At 45.7% G+C, this 22,962-nt stretch overlaps 1 protein-coding gene across 4 annotated transcripts in view; it reads right to left on the reverse strand.

The window, feature by feature from the left end:
- Window positions 1–1,421: 1,421 nt before the first annotated feature.
- MORC2 (MORC family CW-type zinc finger 2) overlaps window positions 1,422–22,962 on the reverse strand; it is a 50,421-nt gene continuing 28,880 nt past the window's right edge. Inside the window, exons 13-27 of one of the 4 annotated variants that reach the window (XM_064578680.1) lie at window positions 22,276–22,416; window positions 22,038–22,192; window positions 21,799–21,927; window positions 21,195–21,300; window positions 20,744–20,876; window positions 19,644–19,718; window positions 19,178–19,558; window positions 18,456–18,587; window positions 17,935–17,989; window positions 17,374–17,515; window positions 17,010–17,264; window positions 16,824–16,917; window positions 12,846–13,025; window positions 12,651–12,713; window positions 1,422–11,576 (exon numbers count right to left, since the gene is read on the reverse strand). In XM_064578680.1, the coding sequence (XP_064434750.1) occupies window positions 11,508–11,576; window positions 12,651–12,713; window positions 12,846–13,025; window positions 16,824–16,917; window positions 17,010–17,264; window positions 17,374–17,515; window positions 17,935–17,989; window positions 18,456–18,587; window positions 19,178–19,558; window positions 19,644–19,718; window positions 20,744–20,876; window positions 21,195–21,300; window positions 21,799–21,927; window positions 22,038–22,192; window positions 22,276–22,416 (2,110 nt within the window). In that variant the 3' untranslated portion in view covers window positions 1,422–11,507. Of the gene's footprint in view, window positions 11,577–12,650; window positions 12,744–12,836; window positions 13,026–16,823; window positions 16,918–17,009; window positions 17,265–17,373; window positions 17,516–17,934; window positions 17,990–18,455; window positions 18,588–19,177; window positions 19,559–19,643; window positions 19,719–20,743; window positions 20,877–21,194; window positions 21,301–21,798; window positions 21,928–22,037; window positions 22,193–22,275; window positions 22,417–22,962 lie in introns of all 4 variants that reach the window. The other 3 variants (XM_045887307.3, XM_045887310.3, XM_045887309.3) reach the window with 3 other exon arrangements.

The following is a 22,962-nucleotide window of genomic DNA, read 5'->3' on the forward strand; positions in this document are numbered from 1 at the left end:
CCCTGACACATATACATACAAAACTCCAGACACAGCTGACCAAGGAATAATCAGCCTTACAGAAACTATCCCAAGAGTAGAAGAAATAATCCCCAACTCATTTCTTGAGGCTAGTATAATCTGGTCACCAAAACCTAATAAGGACAGTAGAAGAGAGGAAAATTACACACTAGTGATGGTATAACTCAAAACAAATATTAACAAGTCTAGAAATATAGAAAACTTATAATCATTATTCCAGAAATGCAAGGGTAGTTTACCCTAGGAAAAACTAATGAGTGTAATTCACCACATTAACAAAATAAAGAACACTACAAGGAAAATTGGACAGCCACATGCAGAAGAATGAAACTGGACCATTTCCTTACACCATACACAAAAATAGACTCAAAATGGATGAAAGACCTAAATGTGAGACAGGAATCCATCAAAACCCTCGAGGAAAACACAGGCAGCAACCTCTTCGACTTCGGCTGCAGCAACTTCTTCCTAGACATCGCCAAAGGCAAGGGAAGCAAGGGCAAAAATGATCTATTGGGACTTCATCAAGATAAAAAGCTTTTGCACAGCAAAGGAAACAGTCAACAAAACCAAAGACAACCAACAGAATGGGAGAAGATATTTGCAAATGACATACCAGATAAAGGGCTAGTATCCAAAATCTATAAAGAACTTACCAAATTCAACACCCAAGGAACATTTCCAATCAAGAAATGGGCAGAAGACATGAACAGACATTTCTGCAAAGAAGACATCCAAATGGCCAACAGACATATGAAAAAGTGCTCAACATCACTCAGCATCAGGGAAATACAAATCAAAACCACAATGAGATACCACCTCACACCAGTCAAAATGGCTAAAATTAACAAGTCAGGAAATGACAGATGTTGGTGAGGATGCAGAGAAAGGGGAACCCTCCTACACTGTTGGTGGGAATGCAAGCTGGTGCGGCCACTCTGGAAAACAGTATGGAGGTTCCTCAAAAAGTTGAAAACAGAGCTACCCTATGAACCAGCAATTGCACTACTGGGTATTTACCCCAAAGATACAAATGTAGTAATCGGAAGGGGCACCTGCACCCCAATGTTTATAGCAGCAATGTGCACAATAGCCAAACTACGGAAAGAGCCCAGATGTCCACAGACAGATGAATGGATAAAGAAGATGTGGTATAGGGCGCCTGGGTGGCTCAGTTGGTTAAGCGACTGCCTTCGGCTCAGGTCATGATCCTGGAGTCCCGGGATCAAGTCCCGCATCGGGCTCCCTGTTTGGCAGGGAGTCTGCTTCTCCCTCTGACCCTCCTCCCTCTCATGCTCTCTGTCTCTCATTCTCTCTGTCTAAAATAAATAAATAAAATCTTTAAAAAAAAAAAAAAAGATGTGGTATATATATACAATGGAATATTATGCAGCCATCAAAAATTGAAATCTTGCCATTTGCAATGACATGGTTGGAACTAGAGGGTATTATGCTACGTGAAATAAGTCAATCAGAGAAAGACAATTATCAGATTACCTCACTGATATGTGGAATTTGAGAAACAAGGCAGAGGATCATAGGGGAAGAGGAAAAAATGAAACAAGAAGAACCAGAGAGGGAGACAAACCATAAGAGACTCTTAATCTCAGGAAACAAACTGAGGGTTGCTGGAGTCGTGGGGGGGTGGGAGGGATGGGGTGGCTGGGTGATGGACATTGGGGAGGGTATGTATTGTGGTGAGTGCTGTGTATTGTGTAACACTGATGAATCACAGACCTCTACCCCTGAAACAAATAATACATTATATGTTAATAATAAAAATAAAATAAATTTTAAAAAATAACACTATATGGTCATCTTGATGGATGCAGAAAACACTTCAGATAGAATTCAACATGCACCCATAATATTTAAAAGGAAAAAATGCTTTAAAATAGGAATGGAATCTTCCTTAATATGTTGAATGGTGAAGAAGAAGAAGAAGAAGAAGAAGAAGGAAGAAGGAAGAAGAAGGAGGAGGAGGAGGAGGGAGGAAGGAAGGAAAAGAAGAAAAGGAAGGAAGAAAGAAAAAAGAAAGGAAGGAAGGGGAGGAGAAGAAGAAAGCTTTGTCAATGAGATAAGAAACAAAAAAATAGGGGCGCCTGGGTGGCTCAGTCCTTAGTGTCTGCCGTCGGCTCAGGTCATGATCCCAGGGTCCTGGGATCGAGCCCCGGATAGGGCTCTCTGCTTGGCAGGAAGCCTGCTTCTCCCTCTCCCACTCCCCCTGCTTGTGTTCCCTCTCTCGCTGTGTCTCTCTCTGTCAAATAAATAAATAAAATCTTTAAAAAAAAAAAGAAACAAAAAAAACCCTGCTTTTCCCTTTATACTCAACATTGTACTGGCAGCCCTAGCCAATGCAACAGGGCAAGAAAAATACATGAAGCATGAGAATTGGCAAAATTATCATTCCTCACAGATATGTAATAGCAAACTCAAAAGAATCAAAAGATAAATTAGAATAACATGAAAATCAATTACATTTTTATATATTAGCAACAAACTGTCAGAAAATGAAGTTTTAAAAGTATCATTTACAATAGCATCAAAAACCATCAGGTACCTAGGCTACATCTAATCAAGAAAATAGAAGACCTCTGGGGTGCCTGGGTAGCTCAGTCAGCTAAGCGTCTGCCTTCAGCTCAGGTCATGATCCCAGTGTCCTGGGATCAAGCCCTGCATCAGGCTCCCTGCTCAGCTGGGGAGCCTGCTTCTCCCTCTCCCTCTGCCTGCCACTCCCCCTGCTTGTGCTCTCTCTCTGTCAAATAAATAAATAAAATCTTTTAAAAAAAGAAAATATAAGACCTCCAAAAGGAAAATTATAATACTTTCTTGAGAGACACTAAAGAAAGATCTAAATTAATGGGCAGTTTTACTATCTTCATGGTTAGGAAGACTTATAAATATCAGTTTTTCTCAAACTGATGACATAGAATCAATTCCAATGAAACCCCTTCAGGTTTTCTCTTGGAGCTTGAGTAAATGATTCTAAACTTTATATGGAAATGCAAAGGACCAAAAATAGTCAAGACACTCTTGAAGCATAAAAAGTGGTTAAATTTCCTCTACTAGATATAAAAACTTACTGTAAAATGATAATAATTTAATCAGTGTGGTACTGCATACAGAGACAACAGCCAAATGTAACTAAATAAAAATTCAGAAAAAGATTTACACATATAGGAACACTTGATATAAAAGAGAGGTAGCATTGCAAATTAATGGAGAAAGGTAAGACTTTTCATTAAAGGATGTGGGGACAATCAGAAAGAAGTAAGGAATTGAAGCTCTACCTCATACCATACACAAAAGTCAATTCCAGGTGGATTAAAGATTTATATGTGAAAGACAAAACTACAAAAGCTCTATAAGATAATATAAAATAGTATCTTCATGACTTCATGACAGGGAAGAATTTCTTGAAACAAGCTACAAGAAATGCAAACAATAAAAAATATTGGTAAATTAGTCTACACTAAAATTAAGAACTTCTACTCATCAAGACTCTATAAAAAAGTTTTTTAAAAAGATGCCAAAAAGTAGAAGAAATCTGCAACACAGATAACTTAACAAAGAACTTGTATCCAGAATATACAAAAATACAAATCAATAAAAAGAAAACAAAAGAACAGAAAAAATGGTCAAAAGTCTTGAACAAACACCTTATCAAAGAAGAAATCCAAATGGTCAATAGACAAGAAAAGGTGCTCAACCACATGAGAAATCAGGAAAATGCAAATTAAACCACAATGACAAAAATAAATAAACAAACCGCAATGACCTACCGCTATACACCCATCAGACTGGCAAAAAAATTCAAGTCTAAAAATATCAAGTGTAGGTGAGGAAGTAGAGAAATGAAGAATTTAGTGCCAGTGAGCATGTAAACATATACAAGTGCTTCTGAAAATAATCTGACGTTACCTAGTAAGGTTGAAAGGGGTATGACCTATATGATTCAACAAGTCTACTCCAAAGATGATGCATGCATACATAAACAAGAATGTCCACAGCTGTATTGTAATAGCAAAAAAACTAGAAACAACCCAAATGCCAGTCACAGAGATATGGATAAAAATTGATATGTTCCATTGTAGGTGTGATTCATTTTTCATTACTGTATGATATTCAACAATGATAGAATAGTATATGGTAGTGAAGATTAATAAATTACAGCTACATCTAACAACATGGATGGATTTCTGGAACACAATATTGAAAAGAAAATAGCACGTTGCAAACAGTAAATGTTATGTCTAAAGTCCAAAAACAGGCAAAACAAAACAATTATTTAGGAAGGTAAAAGGTTTTAAAAGAGCAAGAACAAATATGCACATCAAATTCAGGATGGTGGTTACTGTTGGGCAAGGAGGAAACGGGAGAGGACCCAGGAAAGGCACACAGATTTATAAGGTAAGAAAAATGCTTTTTTAAAAAACAAGATGATAAATGTACATTGCTTATTCTTACCATATAAATATTTTATAAATACAGTATTCTTTTGTAGCGACACAATGTCTAATAAAAATAATTGTTAAAACAGCAACTTAAAGGAAAAAATACCCATATGATTTGACAGTCAGGGTTGTGTCCCTGATAATTGTGTGCTCCCCAACGCACATTTCAGTCTGTGTAACTAGTGCCCCCTGGTGCTCCACTCAGGTAACACTGGCAGTTTAAACAAGATGGAAACTCTTTCCACACTTTAAAGATCACTCACCAAAACCACAGCCAATATTCTGCTCAACTCTAACATGTGGATTTCCAACCCATCAGAAACAAGATCCATATAATTATTCAACATTGTTGCACCGTTTCTAGCTAAAGCAAAATAGCAGGGCCCCTGGGTGGCTCTGTCAGTTAAGCTTCAGACTCCTGATTTTGGCTCAGGTCATGATCTCAGGGTGTGAGATGGAGTCCTGCCATGGGCTCCACGTGGAGCCTGCTTAAGATTCTTTCTCTCCTCCCTCTGCCCCACCCCACTTGCACTCTCTTTAAAAAAAAAAAAAGGCATTAAAATATTTTTAAAAAATAAAATGGCAATTAAATTGGTGTACTGGCAAATTTAAGGCTTGCATCTATGAAAAAAAATAAGTTTATTTTTAAAACTACCAGAGTTCATAACATAGAAAATAAATTGTTTGCTTTTCTCTGTATTAATAATCAGGAACAGAGATGGAAAAAATATCCCATTCACAATACTGACAAAAACCGTAACAGAAAAAAATGAGAGAGTTATAGAAATTATAAAATCTTATTGTAGGACTAAAAGGAGTCAAACAAATGAAAAACCACTTTGTATCCTCTGGGGAGATTTAAGGTCATAAAAATGTCAACCTCCCATAATTTACATCTAAGTTAAATGCAATTATAATTTAAATCACAATGGAACTTTTTTATTTGGCAAGGATGGGGAAAAACTGGGTAACATGATCTTAAATTTCACTTAACAGGGGCGCTTGGGCAGTTCAGTTGGTCAAGCGTCTGCCTTCTGCTCAGGTCATGATCTCAGGGTCCTGGGATGGAGTCCCACGCTGGGCTCCCTGCTCAGTGGGGAGTCTGCTTCTCCTTCCTGCTCTGCCCCTCCTTCCGACTCTCTATCCCTCTCAAATAAATAAAAATAAAATCTTAAAAAAATAAATTTCACTTAACAATAAGTTCTAAGAATAGCCTGGAAAAATATTTTTAAAAAGAAAGAAAGAAACAGTGAGGGAGATTGATCCATCTAGATGCTCCTGATGCCCAAAATTCTAGTTTCAGCTGGGACCCCACTCCTCACATCAGAATCACCTGTCCAACCAATAACAGGACGTCTTCACTGACACGTCCAAGGAGCCACCAAATAGAATGGAATATAATGACCAAGGTTGTTCACTTAATAAATGGGGCAAACAGTGAATTCCCATCTGAAAGAAGAATCAAAGCTTGACTCTTGCCTTACTGCTTAAGCTAAAATTCCACAGGGAGTGGACACTTTTTTTTTTTTTTTTAATATTTCAACAAAACATAAGAGAATTTGGGGGGAAGGCAATGAAGAGGAAGGGAGAGGTTTTCCTAAGCATGATAAGAATCCCCAAATCCTAAGTGTTTACCTTTCAAGTAACACCATACACCAAGCTAAGGACAAACCAGTAGAAAATGGGCCAAGGTTGTGAGACACAAGATGCCTCAGTCCTGGGAGAGGCTGACAGGCTGGCAAGCAGGCCAGACCTTCGAGGAAAATTACCTGGAGATGGCTATTTTACGACATAAAACATGCAGCTTCCTTTCCAGGTCCTTTATCTTGCAGATATAAAAGCACCACACCGCAAAGTCATCTATACAAAATGCTTTCTGTAGTGGCCAAAAAAAAGTTGAAAAACAACTCGGGCTTAATACGCAGACGCCAGAAGAAAAAAAAACAAAACAAAAAAACCAACAAAAAACCCCACCCACTTTTCTGCTTGGGGTGTGGGCAGGCCATTGGATCCCCAAGGCCTTTCGCTCGCCCTAGGATGTGAAGACCCTGGGGCTGCCGCCCCCCAGCTTGCCCCCAGTCTGGCCGGGTGTGGCGGTGCTGCCAGGTCTCCACATCCCGACCCTGCAGCCAGCAGGCCTCGCGCACCTTAGTTTCCTCACGCGGCTTCCTCCCCACTAGCCTGCTCCCCTGCCCCACCGCCCCATTGGCGGGCTTGTCCTGTTCCCAGACGCATGCGCATGGCGCAGCCGCACACGTGCGTGCCGGGCAGCAGCATCGCGCAGGTGCTGTTACGTTCCCGCCTCGAGGGTCTGGAGAACTGGCGTAAGGGACGCGCTCGGCCGACCCGCAACGGTTGGCGGGCTGGAAGGCCGGCGCCGGGATGGGACTGCAGCTGGATCCTGGCCGCGTCTTCTGGGCCAGGTAAGAATTTGCAGCCAGTTCTCCAGCCCATGTCGTATTGTGATAGATGGTTTAGAGCAAGAACTCAGAACTCTTTCCCTTCTAATAGTTCTCCTCCTACCGCAGCGCCCCACACCCGGTGACAGATTGGCCTAAAAGGTGGCATTAGGGAGGGCAGTGAGAGCCCAGAGCTTCGTTAGAGGAAAAGTGTAAAGGGAGGGACAGTAAATTCAAAGTGGTGAATTAGAGCTGGCCACGGCTTCCCAAACAACCGGCGGTTGCTCGAGCAGGAAGTGGCCCCAGCGAATCCCATGGAAGCACCTCTGCCAAGTCCAGAGGAGAAAGGGGGAAAAGATATGTCCATGTCCATCAGATCCTTCTCTCAGTGGTCTAAGTGTGCCCCTGCGGTATGAGCTCCCCCACTCTCTAGGCCTTGGCCGCCAACTGCTGGGAATGCCTGAATATACCTTAGGCAACCTACAGGGCAGCCCCGAAGGAGGCTGGATGGAAGCCCCGCCCCTCCCTACCCTTAAGGGATACTTTTGAAACAGGCCAAATGGTTAGGCAGCCATGAGGATGGCTATGGGGTAACACCCCCGGAGGGCCACTGAGTAAGCAGTGAAATGCCTACAGGTAGCTCGCAGGGACCAGTGAATCTTGGACACAAAACTTCAGGGTCAGGGCCACAAGGGCTTTGGACCTCCATTCCAGCTTCAGACCAGCCCTAGATTAGTGGCTATCTATATGGGCCTCTGAGTAAATTTAAGGTGGAGAACTAGCCTCGTGGCTTAAATAAGCCAGGATGGGCAATGATTTGTCTGAGGCCTTGTGAGCTAGAAGGAAAATTCTACAGGACCCACCAGGAGCCCTAGTTAGAAGACCGCGGGGTGGGGGGGGAGATACTGGTCAGTATTTTGGCTCGTTGCAGAGTGAGATGTTCCTTGCCAGGGCCTTCCTCTGTCCAGTCTTTGTCTTGCTCACTATGAAGGGTGACCCCATTAGTGCTGAGAACAGAACGGTCTGAGGCCTCAAACAGGGCAGCAGAGAAAGCGTGTTCCCTTGGAGCTCTGCCTCCCTTGGCCAAGCTGGCCATTTACCTGTTCAGGGAACCAAAAGCAATGAGGTCAAAAGGAAGCCTCAGCGGTGCCATCTCCAACAAAGGCCAGACCCTCTAGTGGAATTCTGAGGATGTTTCAAGCACCTTAGTGACCATAGGTCCCTTATAGCCTGGCCCAGCTAGAACAATCTTCCGACAGGGACAAGTAACCAGGAGACACTGCCCACTCCAGTCAAGCCCTGTATTCTACGTAAATGGCAAAGAAATTTGAGCTTTATCACTTACTGGTCCTTAGAGCTAAGAACTCTTGGCTACCACTGCTTGAACCACAGGTCTGAAAGGCAGTTATGTAGATATGGGGAACTGGACCCAATAAGAGCAGCCAAAAAGTAGTGTCACTCAGATAGAGGAGGAACCAGGAAAGTTTTTCTCAACTATTAACCCATGCCTTCCTTGAGTAAACAAACACGTTAAACCTTTGTCCATGGGACACTTGGGGCCTGAAAGGGTCGTACAAGGTGAACATTTTCCTGAGGACTTCACCCCTTGGTTATCATCTTCTTTTTTTGTAAACACTTTTGTACAGAAGTCCCTAATCCAGATTCAGAACTACAGACTGCATCAGAGACACGACTGGCCAATGAAGGTGCTCAATCGTAGTTCAAACCAACTCAAAAATATATCACTTTTCTCCTTTCAGATTAGTACACAGGATGGAAGAGACTGCATACTGACAAGTGTGGTGGGGGCGGGGGCAGAATACACTGCTGGTAGGAGTTAAAGTTGGAGGTCTTTTCTGGACTGTATCTTAGTATTTTTAATATTAGTATCTACCATTTGACACAGCCGTTTCTCTTTGGAATTTCCCATACATACATATAGATCTGAGATAATAATACACACACTCATCATAGCATTTTTTCATAAATGTTAACCCAAATGTTTGTTAAGTAGGAGACTCTTAAACATCAGTACATCCAAGACAATGAAATGCTATGAGGTTGTGCAGAAGAAAAAAGTAGACCCATATGGGCTATTCTGAAACAGGTTCCAAGATACACTGAGTGGGAAACAGGCAGAAACAGAACAGATGTGTGCTTAGCATGGATATTCTTTTCAAGGAAAAACAGGGATCAAGGGTGAAAGGGAGTCTTGTTTTTCAGGCCTTCCAGCCTTTTGTACTGTTTGAATTTTTACTGTTATGCATGTGTCACTTAAAAACTAAAAGTCCCCATTGCTCTCATTCCTTAAAAACAAGCAACGCCAGGGCGCCTGGGTGGCTCAGTTGGTTAAGCGACTGCCTTCGGCTCAGGTCATAATCCCGGAGTCCCGGGATCAAGTCCGGCGTCGGGCTCCCTGCTCAGCGGGGAGTCTGCTTCTCCCTCTGCCCCTCCCCCTCTCCCTCTGCCCCTCCCCCTCTCATGCTCTATCTATCTCATTCTCTCTCTCAAATAAATAAATAAAATCTTTAAAAAAAAAAAAAAACAAGCAATGCTGTACTCATTCACCTTTTTGCAGCCATTATGCTATGGACCCTCAGGCCACAAACCAGCCAGACCACTCCCTCCTCCCAAGTCTTCAGAAAGTTCCAAGCAGTTCCCATCACATGGAAAGGGGAGGAACCCTGCACTTTATCTTCCCACCCAGAATGGCAGGAGCTCCGTCTGGGCAACAGGCTACATTCAGTACAGCTGTGATTGGATTTAAACAGCAAAGTGGGCACATGGAGTTCAAGCTAAAATGTTTTAAGAAGTTCAGCATTTCTGTTTCTGTGCGTGTTAAGGAAGGTGAATATAGAAAAAGATGGTGATGAGGAATAATCTGAAGACAGTTTAAAACCATAGTGGTAGAAAGAATGAAGTAGGAAGTGCTAGATTTTACTAACAGAAGAAAACAGACTGAATTCAGGAGTCTCACCAGTAAAAGTTTTATAGTATTGCATTTTGATTACAGGTATGTAAATAAAAAACTTGGGTATTACCCTCTGGTAAAAATGCAGAACCAACTTCCTTTAGATTAAAACAGTAGGTTTGGAGACAAAAATGAACCACATGCTGCCTGGGATGAAGAGAGCGAGGTGGACAGGAGAGGAATCACCAGCTCAAGAAACCCCTAGGCTCAGAGAATCTTCCAGAGGAAGAGACCAGGTTCTGAGTGGTATTTCCCCAAATAACCCTGCCACAGGGATGTGGTTTGGGGAAGCCCCAAACCCACAAATTGCAGGTGCTTCTGGACACGTGCAGAAGTGGGTAAAGACTTCCCTCACCAGTGCCTCCCAGTCTTCTGCAGAGGCCACAGAGTGGCATGTGGGCCACTGTTGACCTGGAGTGGGTAGATGCCAGAAACACACCCAGAAAGGTTTGAATCACAGACCAGTGGTACCAGGCCATAGTTCTTGTGCCTCTAGAAAACCCAAAGTCCCCAACTATAGAGGAGAGAGAAGAGAGTTGGGGGAAATCAAACCAGAATTTTTCCAATGACCACTAAAGAGAAACAGCAACTCTTGCCTTTGTCTTTGACCCTGAGAAGTCACTTGAAGGACACAGCTGCGTGAGGCTGTGATTAGATGGGAGGGAAGGCATGGTGTGCTTCCTACAAAGCTGCCTCTGGAGTCCGTGTGGCTCAGTGACCCCCTCTCCTATCTGGCCTAGAGCAGGGACCGGTGAGGCCAGGCAGAGGGGAAACAGTAAAAACAGCAGCAGCAGGCTCTCCAGATCAGCCAGCACCATCTGAGGCAGTGTGCTCCCTCCAGACCCTGCCAAACCCACAGGCAGAGGTCATCACCAGATCAGCACCAGGGGCTCTGTCATAAGGAGCTTTCTCAAAAAGAATCCTTTGGAATTCAAACATTCATTCAGTGTGTACTCCACTAGAGTCAGATCTACTACTCAATCTGGACTCAAGTTTTTGAGGTGGGAAACCTCACTATCCATAGTTAACTGAGGAAATCACTGCCACAGGGAGAACTTGAACGGTGGATGGGGGAATTGAATGGGAGGATCTTTCTTCCCCAAGCTGTTTGGACAATGCCACAGCATGACTGACAGCTGCTTGGGCCAGCATTCATGTCCCTGACCTGAGAAGGGAGCTGCTCAGCACTGAGCCTCTATCCTGATCCACTGCCCCCAGGGGTCCCCCAGATCAGAGCCCCTAGGAGAAGCACAACTCTGGAGGGCTCTTTCCCTTATCAACACTGTTCATCCTCTAGAAGAGCTAAGCCCTGCCCCTGAAGCCTCTCTGACTTATGGATGTCACTGGGTTTACCATATCTTGAGGAGCCAGGAGCCAAGAGAAGGAGCTTGGCGTCCTGGTTCTCTGTCCTTTGCCCAAGAGTCACCAAAAGAAAAATGTATGGTCTCATAGCAGGCGCAGCATCTTTTTTCTTTTAAAAAATAAATATTTATAAACTTAGGGAGGAAGATTCAAAGAATCAGAGTATTTTTCCCTCAAAAGCACAAATGTCTCATGTGAGTCAAATCAAGGTAAGTCCACCAACCCATGAACAAAACACTCCCCCCACCCCGAGAACTCTGCCTTGAAGGGCAGAGGAGCTGATCTTTGTCTCTGAGCCCCTTAGTCCCCCTTGGTGATCAGGTCCTCGATGTAGGCATCCAGCTCATCATCTGTGTTGATGTCTATGTCCTGGAATAGAAGGGAGCAATCAGCTAGGAGCCAGAAGGCGGTGGGCGGAGGGGGGCCACCTCCCCATCCTTCTCACAGGCAAAGGAGCCTGAGCCCAGAATCCCCAACCCCCTCCTCCACCCTTGCTGTCAGGCCTGTCCCATCTTGATCATTCTGCCCCTCCCCATCCTCTGTGCACAGATGACGCCCAGATTTCTTGCTCCTGCCCTGCCTTTACCCCAGGTTCCCGGTGCCTTAGATGTGTTGCAGACTTCTCAGACTCAGTATTCAAAACAGCCCAACTCCATCACCCCACCCCGGGTTGTGCCCATCTCAGTACAGGCTACCACCTTCCTTCACCCAGGGGCTCAAGACAAACCATTAGAATCACCCATTTCCTTCCTTCCCCCCAAATATTACAAATCTGTCTTTCTCACAGTCACCATCCAAGATTCAGGCCACCAAATCTCTCACCCAGATAAGTGTGGGAACCTCCTCACCCAAGCCCTAGCTTCTAACTTCCACCCAACTCCAGGACTTCCTACAACCAACCACGTAAGTATCTTAGGTTGCAAAAAGGACTGTGCCAAACGCCTCCAGGGACGGCCCACCTCACATAGGCCTGCCTCTTCTATCACCCACAAGTCCCTGCCTTTGACCTCAGGTCCTACTCTTCTCTCTGCCCAAAGCACTCACATCCAATCTTGTAGGACTGATTCTACTCTCAGCTCAAATACCCCCTTCTTAGAACATCCTAGTAAAGTGGCCTCCATGTTTCCTTCTCTTGTATTTACTTCATAGCACTTCCCCCCATCAGTAATTCTGTGCACCAGACTGTTGGGCCATGAGGGTAGGGATCTTAGCTTGCCTATCTGGTTCACCCGGTATCCACAGGACAGACACAGAGCAAGTCCACAGTTTTCACTGCCTGGGTGAAGGACTAAGACCCTACAGAGGCACTCCCCACTTTTGGGCAACCCAATCCCAATCTGGGCGTCATCTGGAAAAGCAAGAACTTCTTTCTGTTTTATGGCTTGGAGGATTCTCAAACTAGGTTGTAAATAAGAGATCTAAACAAGGGCAAAAATCTGATACCGTGGGTCTGGCTGGGATGAGGCCCAGGCAGCCGCACCACCTCCAGCCCTCCTGGTCAGGATGCTGTGCAGCCAGGGTTGGAACCACAGATTCCTGTGAGTGGGGAGAAGGGAGCAGGAGGTGCCCAGGCCCCCCTCCCTGAGACACCAGGTGGTCCAGCTGCAATGAGAGGGCTGCCTGGCTCACCTCCTGCACCTTTTGCAGGAGCGCCACGATGTTGGTCCTCAGCTTCTGCAGCTTCTCCTCTGTCTCTCGGAGCTTTCTCTCAGAAGTGCGCAGGCTCTCCTCGGAGGCCTTGGCCCGTGAGTCGGCACGGCTCTGGTAGGAATGGCACAGATTCTGGAGTCCCACTTCATACTGCTTGAAGTACTCTTTCTGTAGGGAGGGAACCCACAGGATCATTGCATGAACTTACAGGGGCCCCAAGGGTCCCTCTAGATTAGCACTAGTATCCCCACCCTGGCTCAGCACAAGGATGCTCAGTGTGAAGGGATGTCACACACAAGGGACAAGCGGGCTCTCTAGCTCCACAGTGGAAAAACCTGATGCCCATCTCATGGGGCTGCCATGAGAGGGAGATAGGATCACCCAATGTGAAGCCCTCAGCCCTTGGCAGACAGCAAGCTATTAGTGAGGGATGCCATTCCAGTTGGCACAAAAAGGACGAGTCCCTCTCCCAGCTCAATCACACCTTTCTAACTTCACCACAGTCCTCTCGGCAGCCCATTCCAAGTCACGCCCCACAATGTAAGAACCAAAAGTTCTCTTCCAGAAATATTTATCAAGCACCCACCAGCAGCAAATACCTTCAGATTTGTGTAGTATACTTCTATAAGCAACATTAGAGCTTTTACTATCTTTCCTGAGTACCTGAAACTTCCAAAATGTGGGGTATAGTGATGGTAAACTATCAGTTTCTCTAGACATGAGGCTTTTCAAACTTTTAAAAGGTAGCAGGAACACTTGCTTCAAAAGAAATGTTACATGGAATCTAATTGTAAAAAAATTTGAGCAGTATCTATTTTCAAAGCTCAAATTTATAACATCATTTACTCTTAAGTCACCAATGAGAATAAGGCCATTTTGATGAAAATGAGTGGTTCTGGCTGACCACTGTAGTCTTATCAACTCATGTGTTTATATGCTTCTATAAAGATGTATGAGCTACTGGCATTGAGGGGCTCCTGAATGATTTTATTTTATTTTATTTTATTTATTTATTTTTAAAGATTTTATTTATTTATTTGAGATAGAGAGAATGAGAGACAGAGAGCATGAGAGGGAGGAGGGTCAGAGGGAGAAGCAGACTCCCTGCCGAGCAGGGAGCCCGATGCGGGACTCGATCCAGGGACTCCAGGATCATGACCTGAGCCGAAGGCAGTCGCTTAACCAACTGAGCCACCCAGGCGCCCGCTCCTGAATGATTTTAAAAAGCGTTACTGGCTCCTGACTGCTGTTTTTAAGAAGTGTGACTGGAAAGTACTTAACTGTGTCATTTACCTTACAATGTAGAGTATCCTATTAAACCAAGATGGCAAAAGAAATTTGAAGTTTTATGTAAAAAATTATGTTGGCAGCACAAAATAAGTGAGCAGACTCCAAAATATTAAAACTCAGTATATGATGTCTTGAGCCTATCATGTTAGTTTTTTAACTCTTTTATTATAGATTTACATGGTTATATTACTTTTTAAAAATATATATTTAAATCTAGTATTTGCAGGACTCCTGTGAACTTTATGGAACTCCTAGTCCAGTATGGTGGCAAAAAGGATGATCTTTTACAGACTGACAAGAGCATAATGAACATTAGACTCTGTTGTGTCCCTGACATTAAAAAAATTAGTTTAAGTTATTTTAGACATTACAGTCAGCAGACTATAAAGTTGATGCATTGAGATGATGGACTCTGAAAAACAAACTGAGGGTTCTAGCGGGGAGGGGAGTGGGAGGATGGGTTAGCCTGGTGATGGGTATTAAAGAGGGCACGTTCTACATGGAGCCCTGGGTGTTATACACAAACAATGAATCATGGAACACTAAAAATAAATAAATAAAAATTAAAAGTTGGTGCATTGGTGATATACCTTTTATAAGCATAAGCTAACAGACTTTTAGGCTCAGATGATCCTGGCTGTGTTTCTGGTCTGAGCAGCAAAGATCCCACTCAGGCTTCACTCTGAGTCTGACAACTTTAAGCCAAAATCAACAAATCTGATTGACAAGAGGATGCCAGGCCACCCTAGCCATCCTATCAGTGGTTTGTTCCTGGGATCTGCAGAGAGCACCTGCAACCTCAACAAGCGCAAGAGTTGAGGCATGGAGCTTTCTGGGGACACTACCACGAGCTCTGCCATCCCCTAGCTTCCTTTGCCAACACCTACCCTCTCATCTCATGGGGAAGCAAGGCAGTACTAGAAGAAGGGCAAGACCCTTGTCCTAAAGAAGAAGTACCTGGGTTCAAATCTGGGTTCTATCACAAGACTCTTCATCTCTCTGAGCCTCAGTTTCTTCAACTCCTAACCTTTTTTTTTTTTTAAGTAGAATGGAGACTTAAAACCCCATCTTTTCCTCTTTGGCAAACCATCAAGCACACAGCTGCCATACGAGGGCCCAACGTCTTGAACATACTAGCCCTGCAATTTCGATTTCTAGTTCTGTTCTCTAGAAACTCCTCCCTAGAAAACTTAAGCTATTCCAACCATAAAACTATCTATCCCACTCAATGAAAGACAACTCCCAGATCCCATATGCAGCCCCGGCCTTCCTACCCCTCCCAAGTGCCCAGTCCCCAATCTCCACCTGCCCACTGGACATCACCAGAAATGTAGGTGCTGGTGCTTCCAGCCCAACACATATCACAATTCATCACCTCTCTTACCCTCACCCTGTTTTCTCTTCCAGTTAACAGCTTTGTCATCACTTCCCAAAGGCCTGAGACATAGAGAAACACGTGGCCTCTGCCTCCTCCCCCATCACTTGCCTCCAGTCAACAACCTCTGACATGGCCTTTTCACCCACCAGTCCACCCCCTCCACTCTGGCTCAAGTTCCTGTTCCCTCACCTCTGAGCTGTCACAACTGGACCCGCCCCCTTGCCCCTGTATCTCGCATCCACGCATCCCACCCAAACATACTGCCACAAGAGGTATCCTCTTAGGGCGGGGTCAGCACACTAGAGCCCCAGGCCAAATCAGCCTGCCACCTGTTTTTGTAAATAGAGCTTTATTGGAGCACAGCCATATCCATTCCTTTACAAACTGTCTACGGCAGCTTTCACGCTGTAATAGTGGAGTTCAGTAGTTACCACAGAGACTGTATAACCCACAAAGCTGAAAATATTTGCTAACTGGCCCTCTACAGAAAGTTTGTAGACCAGGTTCAAACTGACAGTTCCCCGAGCTCAAAACTTTTGCTGGCCCTTCATTTTATTCAAGGTTTAAACCACTATGCCTAAGACCAGACATTCAAGACGCACCATATCCTGGCTCTCAGGCCCTCTTCTTCCCTCAATGCTCACCACACAGCCTGCTGCCTTGACTTGGGAACTTTCATCCCTCTGACCCCTTGCTCACGAAGTCCCCCTACCTCAAAGCTTCCCTGTCACTTATACAGACACTTCAGACTGCTGCTCTCTCCCCTCCCAAGGCTGCCACAGCCCAACCACCTGCTTCCACAGCACTTACTGCTCTCAGTCTCATGTCCAACTACTGGTAAAAATTCAGTCTCTATTGAATCCTACGCCACTTGGAGGCAGGACTCTCTTCTGCTGCTCGTTAAGAGGTCCAGCACAGGGCCTGTGCCACATCAGCATAATTAACACCCAGTGCTTACTTTCAAGACATCTCCACCTCGCTCTAAGAGTCAAGTTTTAGGTACTTTGAGCCTAAGTTCTTCACTGTTGCCTGGGACAAGTTTAGTCCCTCTGCTGGGGTAGAGGAAAAAGGATATACTCATTCTAAAATGTCAAACCAGGCCTGCTGTCCTGAAGTGAGGACTCAGCCCCAGCATCTTATGGTTGTGGTTGTGGTTGGCTTCTGCACATCACAGTCATATCCAGCTACGGGGGGACGGGGCGGGGGGGGGGCGGGGGACACAACAAGGGCTGGCAATCACAAAAAGCATGAAGCTGACGGGTCATGCAGAATAAAAATAAAGGTTAGGCCAAACTCACCAGAGGAAATGATATTAGCTCATCTGAATTCATAGCACTAAGTTCCTTCTTGGAGATGGGGAAACTTGGAGGCAGAAAGTACCGTAAACAATTCCTAAAGAAAGAAGAAGGTGGGAGCGGAAATTCAGAATAGCAAGAACAAGTGTGGAGAGCCACAGCTAGCCCCAGAGTGGGAAGACACATTACCGTAGGATCTGGACAAGCAGGTCAATGGTCTCGTGGTTGGTGCTCGGGGCAGTGGTGTCAGGCTCTATGCGGATGCAGTCAGAAGTAGAGGGCTCTGCCGTGGCTACAGCCTGCTGGGCCACCACCTCCTCCTCCTCCTCCTCCTCCTCCTCCTCCTCCTCCTCCTCCTCCCCGCCCTCCTGCTGCGTGTCGGGGCTCTGATACTCCGGAGAAGGGGGCTTCATCAGCCGCACATCCTCACTGCCTTTCTCCACCCTAGGAGGCACACAAGCACTTGTTTCATGTGTGCCCCAGGTCTGGGTGGCCAGGGATAGACCTCCCCCTGGCCTGGCCAACTCTGTCAGCTTCTGGAAAGGGGCATTACCAGCGGTCTCTCGGAGTTGTGTCTGTGGGCACGTAGTCAAACTTCACCTTCCACCGCACCACATGTTTGCCCACCTCCACAGCTGTGACGCGGCCTGTGTACCACTCCCTGTTCACACGCACCTCCACATGCAACCCTTTATCTGAAAGAATGAGGATGGAACGGGAGTCAGAACACTAACAAAGTTCCCCACTCAGCCAGGGCCACCTTGAGAGAGGCGGTCCCAGGATCTGCAGAGACAAGAACCCCTAGATGCTTGCCTGTACTTTGCCAGGAACATGAAGCCCAGCCACCCTGATCTCCTTTCCCCATCTGTTGTGAGGGTGCCAAAGAGCAGCAGGATGAGTGACTGCCAGAGGTGCAAGCCAAGAAATTTGTGCTAAAAATACACGTAAGGGTGTGCTATCTTCAGAATTCTTCTCGGGATCAGACTTGGAACCATTGCTGCACAAGAGCCCAGAGCCAGGAAAGCCTTCAAGAGCCTTCAGGATAAACAGTTGCTGGCTAAGGGGCCCCACTACCCTTTCCCCCACAGGCTGCCAGGTACCTCCCCAAACTCACCTTTCTGAGCCCTCTTAAGATCAGCTGGGTCCTCTTCCCCAGCACTGTCCGAGAGCTGTAAGGAGAACAGAGTCTGTTAGAACCATCCCCAGTGCCCCCGAAAAGCAGATTTTTACATGACTGGCAACCCAGGGTCATTAGCTGTCACCTCATGTTATCTTATGTGACCATTTACATCTCCGTGTCTCACCAAGAGCTGCTCTCCAAAACACTACCTTGAGTATCTACCCTTCTGCCACCTTTATAAACAAGACAGTATGCAAAGGAGTGTCACAAACACAGGGAAGCAAAGGGTTTCGAGCCTCCCTGATATGTGTGTGACCTCCATCCTGTGATGAGAGCCAGAAGCCAGTCTCACTCAGAAGCCTACCTGGCGCCATGTTTCTAAGTCATCTGTGTGACTAAGAGTCCTATAGAGATGAACTGGGCTTCTGGAAGGCTCAAATCACAAAAGATAAACAGAGCTGGTGCAGACTGCAACCCTGGGGAAGGAGGTTCTAACCTCACCTGGTACCACCTACCTCATTCAAGTCCTTCTTTTCCTCCTTCACAGCAAACTTGCCCCGCTTAGACCTCTCCTTCCTCCTCTCAGCCTCCTCCTCAGCTTCTTCTTCGTCAGAGACCCCAAGAGTCCGCTTCCGACCAGGAGTGGTCTACAGCAAGAGGAGAGGGAATGTGAGGAGGGGCCGTGTCAGCCCTTGAAGTACAGGAAGGTTCCATCTGGCCTAAAGGAGCTGTTCCACTTGTGTGCTTCTCAGGTCCCCCAGGGCTGAGCCTCCCGACATTACTCCGTATACAGCAACCTCCTGATCCCTGTGCCCACAAGGACCTTTGCTCAAAGCTGTCGTAGGGGGAGCCTCTCAGTTTACTTCTCCCTTAGCCTGCCTGGCCAGCCAGCTGTGACCTCCCTGAGACATGCTAACCACTGTTGCAGCCCAGCAAGGCAGTCACCAGGCTGCCAACCTACACCTACACCACAGAAGCTGGTGGAGAGGACTCAAGTATATGGCAGACCAAAACTTGAAGGGAGCAGTGAAGAGCTCCCTGGACAGCAAACCAACTTGCTCTGTGCCCTGACCAGATCAAGTCCCTTCAGCTATTGAGACTCCTCCTCAGGGGCAACAGGAAGCTTTAGATTTGATGATCTCCAGTGAGGCTCCCCCAAAACAGCTTTGACACAGCCTGATTCCATTCCTACACCACTGAGGGTAGACTCGGGGCTGGAAGAGAAAAAGCATCTCACTGGGGAGAGTTTACTGGGTGGCTCTGGCTTCTTGACCACTGGAGTCTTGATGGCTTTGGGAGCTGGGACCTCCCGAGGGCTCTTGGAGTTGGGTAGCAGAGATGGTGACAGTGGCTGCACCACAGGGGTGGGCCGGGGCGCGGTCTTAACCAGTGTGCTAGCAGGCTTTCGGGGTGCCTCGGGTGGTTGCAGCAGCCTGGATGTACTGGCCTCCTCCCGAGCTGCCAGGGAAGGAGGCTTTGGGGTACTGCTGATGACAGGAGCCTTTCGGGGCTGGCTGGCTGGCCTGGGAGCTTGCAGGGAAGGGGGTCTGCTGGGGGCATTCTTGATCACAGCAGGTAAAGGAGGTGACCGAGGTCGCTGAGGTCTACGTGCAGGTTCCTAAAAGAGAACCGGAGAGAATGAGAACACTGATCCTAGCACAAGACACCTAAGGAAAAGCCCTTCCCCCCGTCCTGGGCTTTACCTCAGTGGAAGGTCTGGTGGTCACTTCCAAAGGCAATTTCTTCAGGTCAGCTTGGGACCGGATAGGTGTAGTTTTCTGCACAGCAAACATGATGATGAGGTTGTTTGCATATGTTGGTACATTCAAGCAAACTCTCTGGATCCCTACTATGTGTCTGGGACAATAGGCACATAAAAAAGAAAACCTAGGCACAGTCCTACTATTTTAAGACTCCCATTCTCACTAGGAGACAAAAAATACAAGACACTATATCATCAGCAAACTACAGGATTCTATGTGATTCATCTAGCAATTGAGAGACCAGGAAAAAGTGTCAATGGACTAAATTCCTATAAAAGAAGCCAGAAAAGGTAAGAAAAGCCTGATGGAAAAGGTCAGAAAGGACAAGTGGGATTCAGTAGACAGGGAGGCAGGCCTAAGACATCCAGGGTAGTGTGAACATCTGCACAGACACAGAAGCCAGAAAAGAAAAAGCTTTTTATAATAAAAATGATAAATGTACCATAAATACATCTCAAAAACCTGACAAATCAATTATGAAAAAAATACATGAGAAGAAGCTATCCTAAAAGAAACAAATAGACAAAAAAATTGTCCAACTCAAAAATATGAAAGAAATTCAAATTATAAGATGTGTACCTCTGCCTGTCGAATTTGCAAAAAAACTTTAAAATAAATGTACTGCTTGTAAAGAAACAGAAATCAATATATCTTCTGGAGAATAACTTGGAAGTGGTTATAAAAAGCCATAAAATTTTACAAATGCTTTTACTCTTTCAAATTCACTTCTGGAAAATTATCCCAAGAGAAGTATGCACTAAAAAGAGTGTGTGTCATAACACGATTTCCATATTTTTATTATAAAATATATGTGTACATAGGCAGCCATAAAAAATTAGAAATGTTAGTTAATGGTGGTTACCTCTCTGGTAGAATACTTATTTTCTGCCCACATTGGAACACATAAACAAAATAGTTTGATTTTTTAAAATGATCATCATTAATGTACTCAAGAACCAGGGAGCCACTGACGGTTCCTGTTCCCATCCCAGACAGACCTGACACAGGCTAGCTCTGTCCACTGCCCATGACCCACGCACCTGCAGGGCTTCTAGCTTTTCCTGCTGCTGGCGAATTTTCTCTGTCAGCTGCTTCTGCTTCTCTTCTTGTGTCTTCAGGTCCTTTCTGAATGTCCCCAGGGGAACCTTCTGCTTCTGTTCAGAAGCCTCACATCTGTAGAAAAGAGGGTGTTAGGGAGGTTGTGGCAAAACAGGGCCCTAAGTAGGACACAGTCCTTCCTCTTCAGCCAACCCATGCTGTCTCTCACCACAGCAACAACCTCAGGGTTCCCAAATGTACAGAATTAATACTCACTGCAGGACAGACATCTATTCTTATTTCCAGGGCACTTACTATTTGCAGCAAGACAGAGATGTGAGAATATCAGCACTGACCTCAAGATGCACAGCAAGTTATTTACCCAAAGGGTAGGGAGAATACAGTGAGGAGAGAGGAGATACCCACAATCTCCTTGTTAGAGCAAGTGCTCACCGGTCCTGCTCAGGATCAGGGTTCATGGAGCAAACCCAGGTGTCAGGGTAATCTTTTTCCACAGAACTCAGCTGGAAGGGGAGGGTTCGCCACTTCAGACACAAATCTATGACACAGAAAACACCCCCATAAACATCAGCCATGTCCCATAATATCTTTAGTAAACAGGTTCCTCTCAACCAGGCCCAAGGCAAAGATACCCCCGACTTTCCATGGCTACAACTCTGCCTTCCTTACACAATGGTAATTCTTCTCAGGGACAGTGATTCCAGCAAGAATAGACACTTTATATCATGGACTTTCAATGTTCCCAGCCTCTCTCCCTCCTCCACCAGGATCCTGGCTCAATCATCAATCACACCATTAACAATGGGGTACCAAACCAAGTGAGGCAGGTTAGACACCTGCCTCATTCAGGAGGGACAGGTGGGACTTGACACAGCCCCAAGGCTGAGCTCCCAGGCCCATCATCAAACAGACTCATCCCCAGTGGGACCCAAAGTCCATGAATGTCAGTCAAGTCAGGAGGCCAGCAAGGGGTCAGAAAGAAGAGGGTCATGGATTATGGTGGAGAGTCAGGAGGAGGTTCCGACCACCAGCTCACCACACTGGATGGTGGTTGGGATTTCCATAGCTCTCCGGCGCTTGTAACGTAGATCGCTGGATGGGGGCTGGTTCCAGTTGGCAGAGAGGTAGCCAAACTCATCCCAGAACTTGATGATTCCCCTCTGGGCTGGAAAGGAAACCCACACATATTAGGAGCCAGCCTTTCGCTCTTCCTAAATTTACATCCTTGGGCACTAAGGGTATTCTAAGGTTGGAAGTGAACAGAAAGGGAATTACCAATGGCAATGTCCTTCCAATACTGTGCCAGGTGCTCCCCCATCGCCCGCAGCAGGTGCCGGTACTCCTTAGCATCAGCAAAGTCCTGCTTGTTGTGTGTAGGTTCCAGGACCAGGTAAGGCACATCAACAACCCCAACAACCCCACCGCATGCCCTGCAGGGAGAAAAAAGACACAACTCTGTCACCCCACTGGCCCACTGCCTCGGGCTGAAAAACTCTCCTTGGGCAATACTCACATGCCCCCTTCCAGCTGTGGGCCCACTTTTTCATACATCTTGATCAGGCGGCTACAGTTATAGATGAACATGCCATCCAGGTCCCGGTGCTCAATGTTGACCCCAAAAACAAAATTCAGTTCTTTAGGTTCTTTAAGTGCTCTGAGAAGACACAATATAAATTTAAGCAGATCAACCCATGAATACACAAACACCATGTTCTTGAAGATATGTTAGCTTAAGCTTAAACTTGAGACATGTTAAGGAGTAAGTTTTGCATTTACAGTCAACGTGTAACCCATCAGACTTGGTAGGGAGATGGTACTGTGCAGTGACTCTAAGCATCCCTAATTAAAAGCATGTGACTTTGGCTAGCTTCTGGTAACAAAACAGGGACGTTAAGATTTAAGTATGAATGGAATACTGTGAAGCTGTTGCAAATCTCTGTGAAGATAGTTACATGGTGGACTAAACACAAGATCATACCTACTCCACTAATGTGACAGTAATAAATTTTAAAAAGGTAAAAATTCACTAGAGCAATGAACACGTACGTGAGGGAAGAGACCCTCATGTGATAAGTAACAAAATCATGGAACTGAAAAGCAGATGGATGAGCAGCACACTCACTCAGAAGAATCCAAAAATGTATGCCTGTGGCAGGAAGGCCAAGAAGCAGCAACCCAGGAATTCAATGTCCAGAGCCCC

Source organism: Mirounga angustirostris, unplaced genomic scaffold, assembly GCF_029215605.1.
Source record: "Mirounga angustirostris isolate CCGP_5_RB_7025 unplaced genomic scaffold, mMirAng1.0.hap1 SCAF_14, whole genome shotgun sequence".
Classification (NCBI taxonomy): domain Eukaryota; kingdom Metazoa; phylum Chordata; class Mammalia; order Carnivora; family Phocidae; genus Mirounga; species Mirounga angustirostris.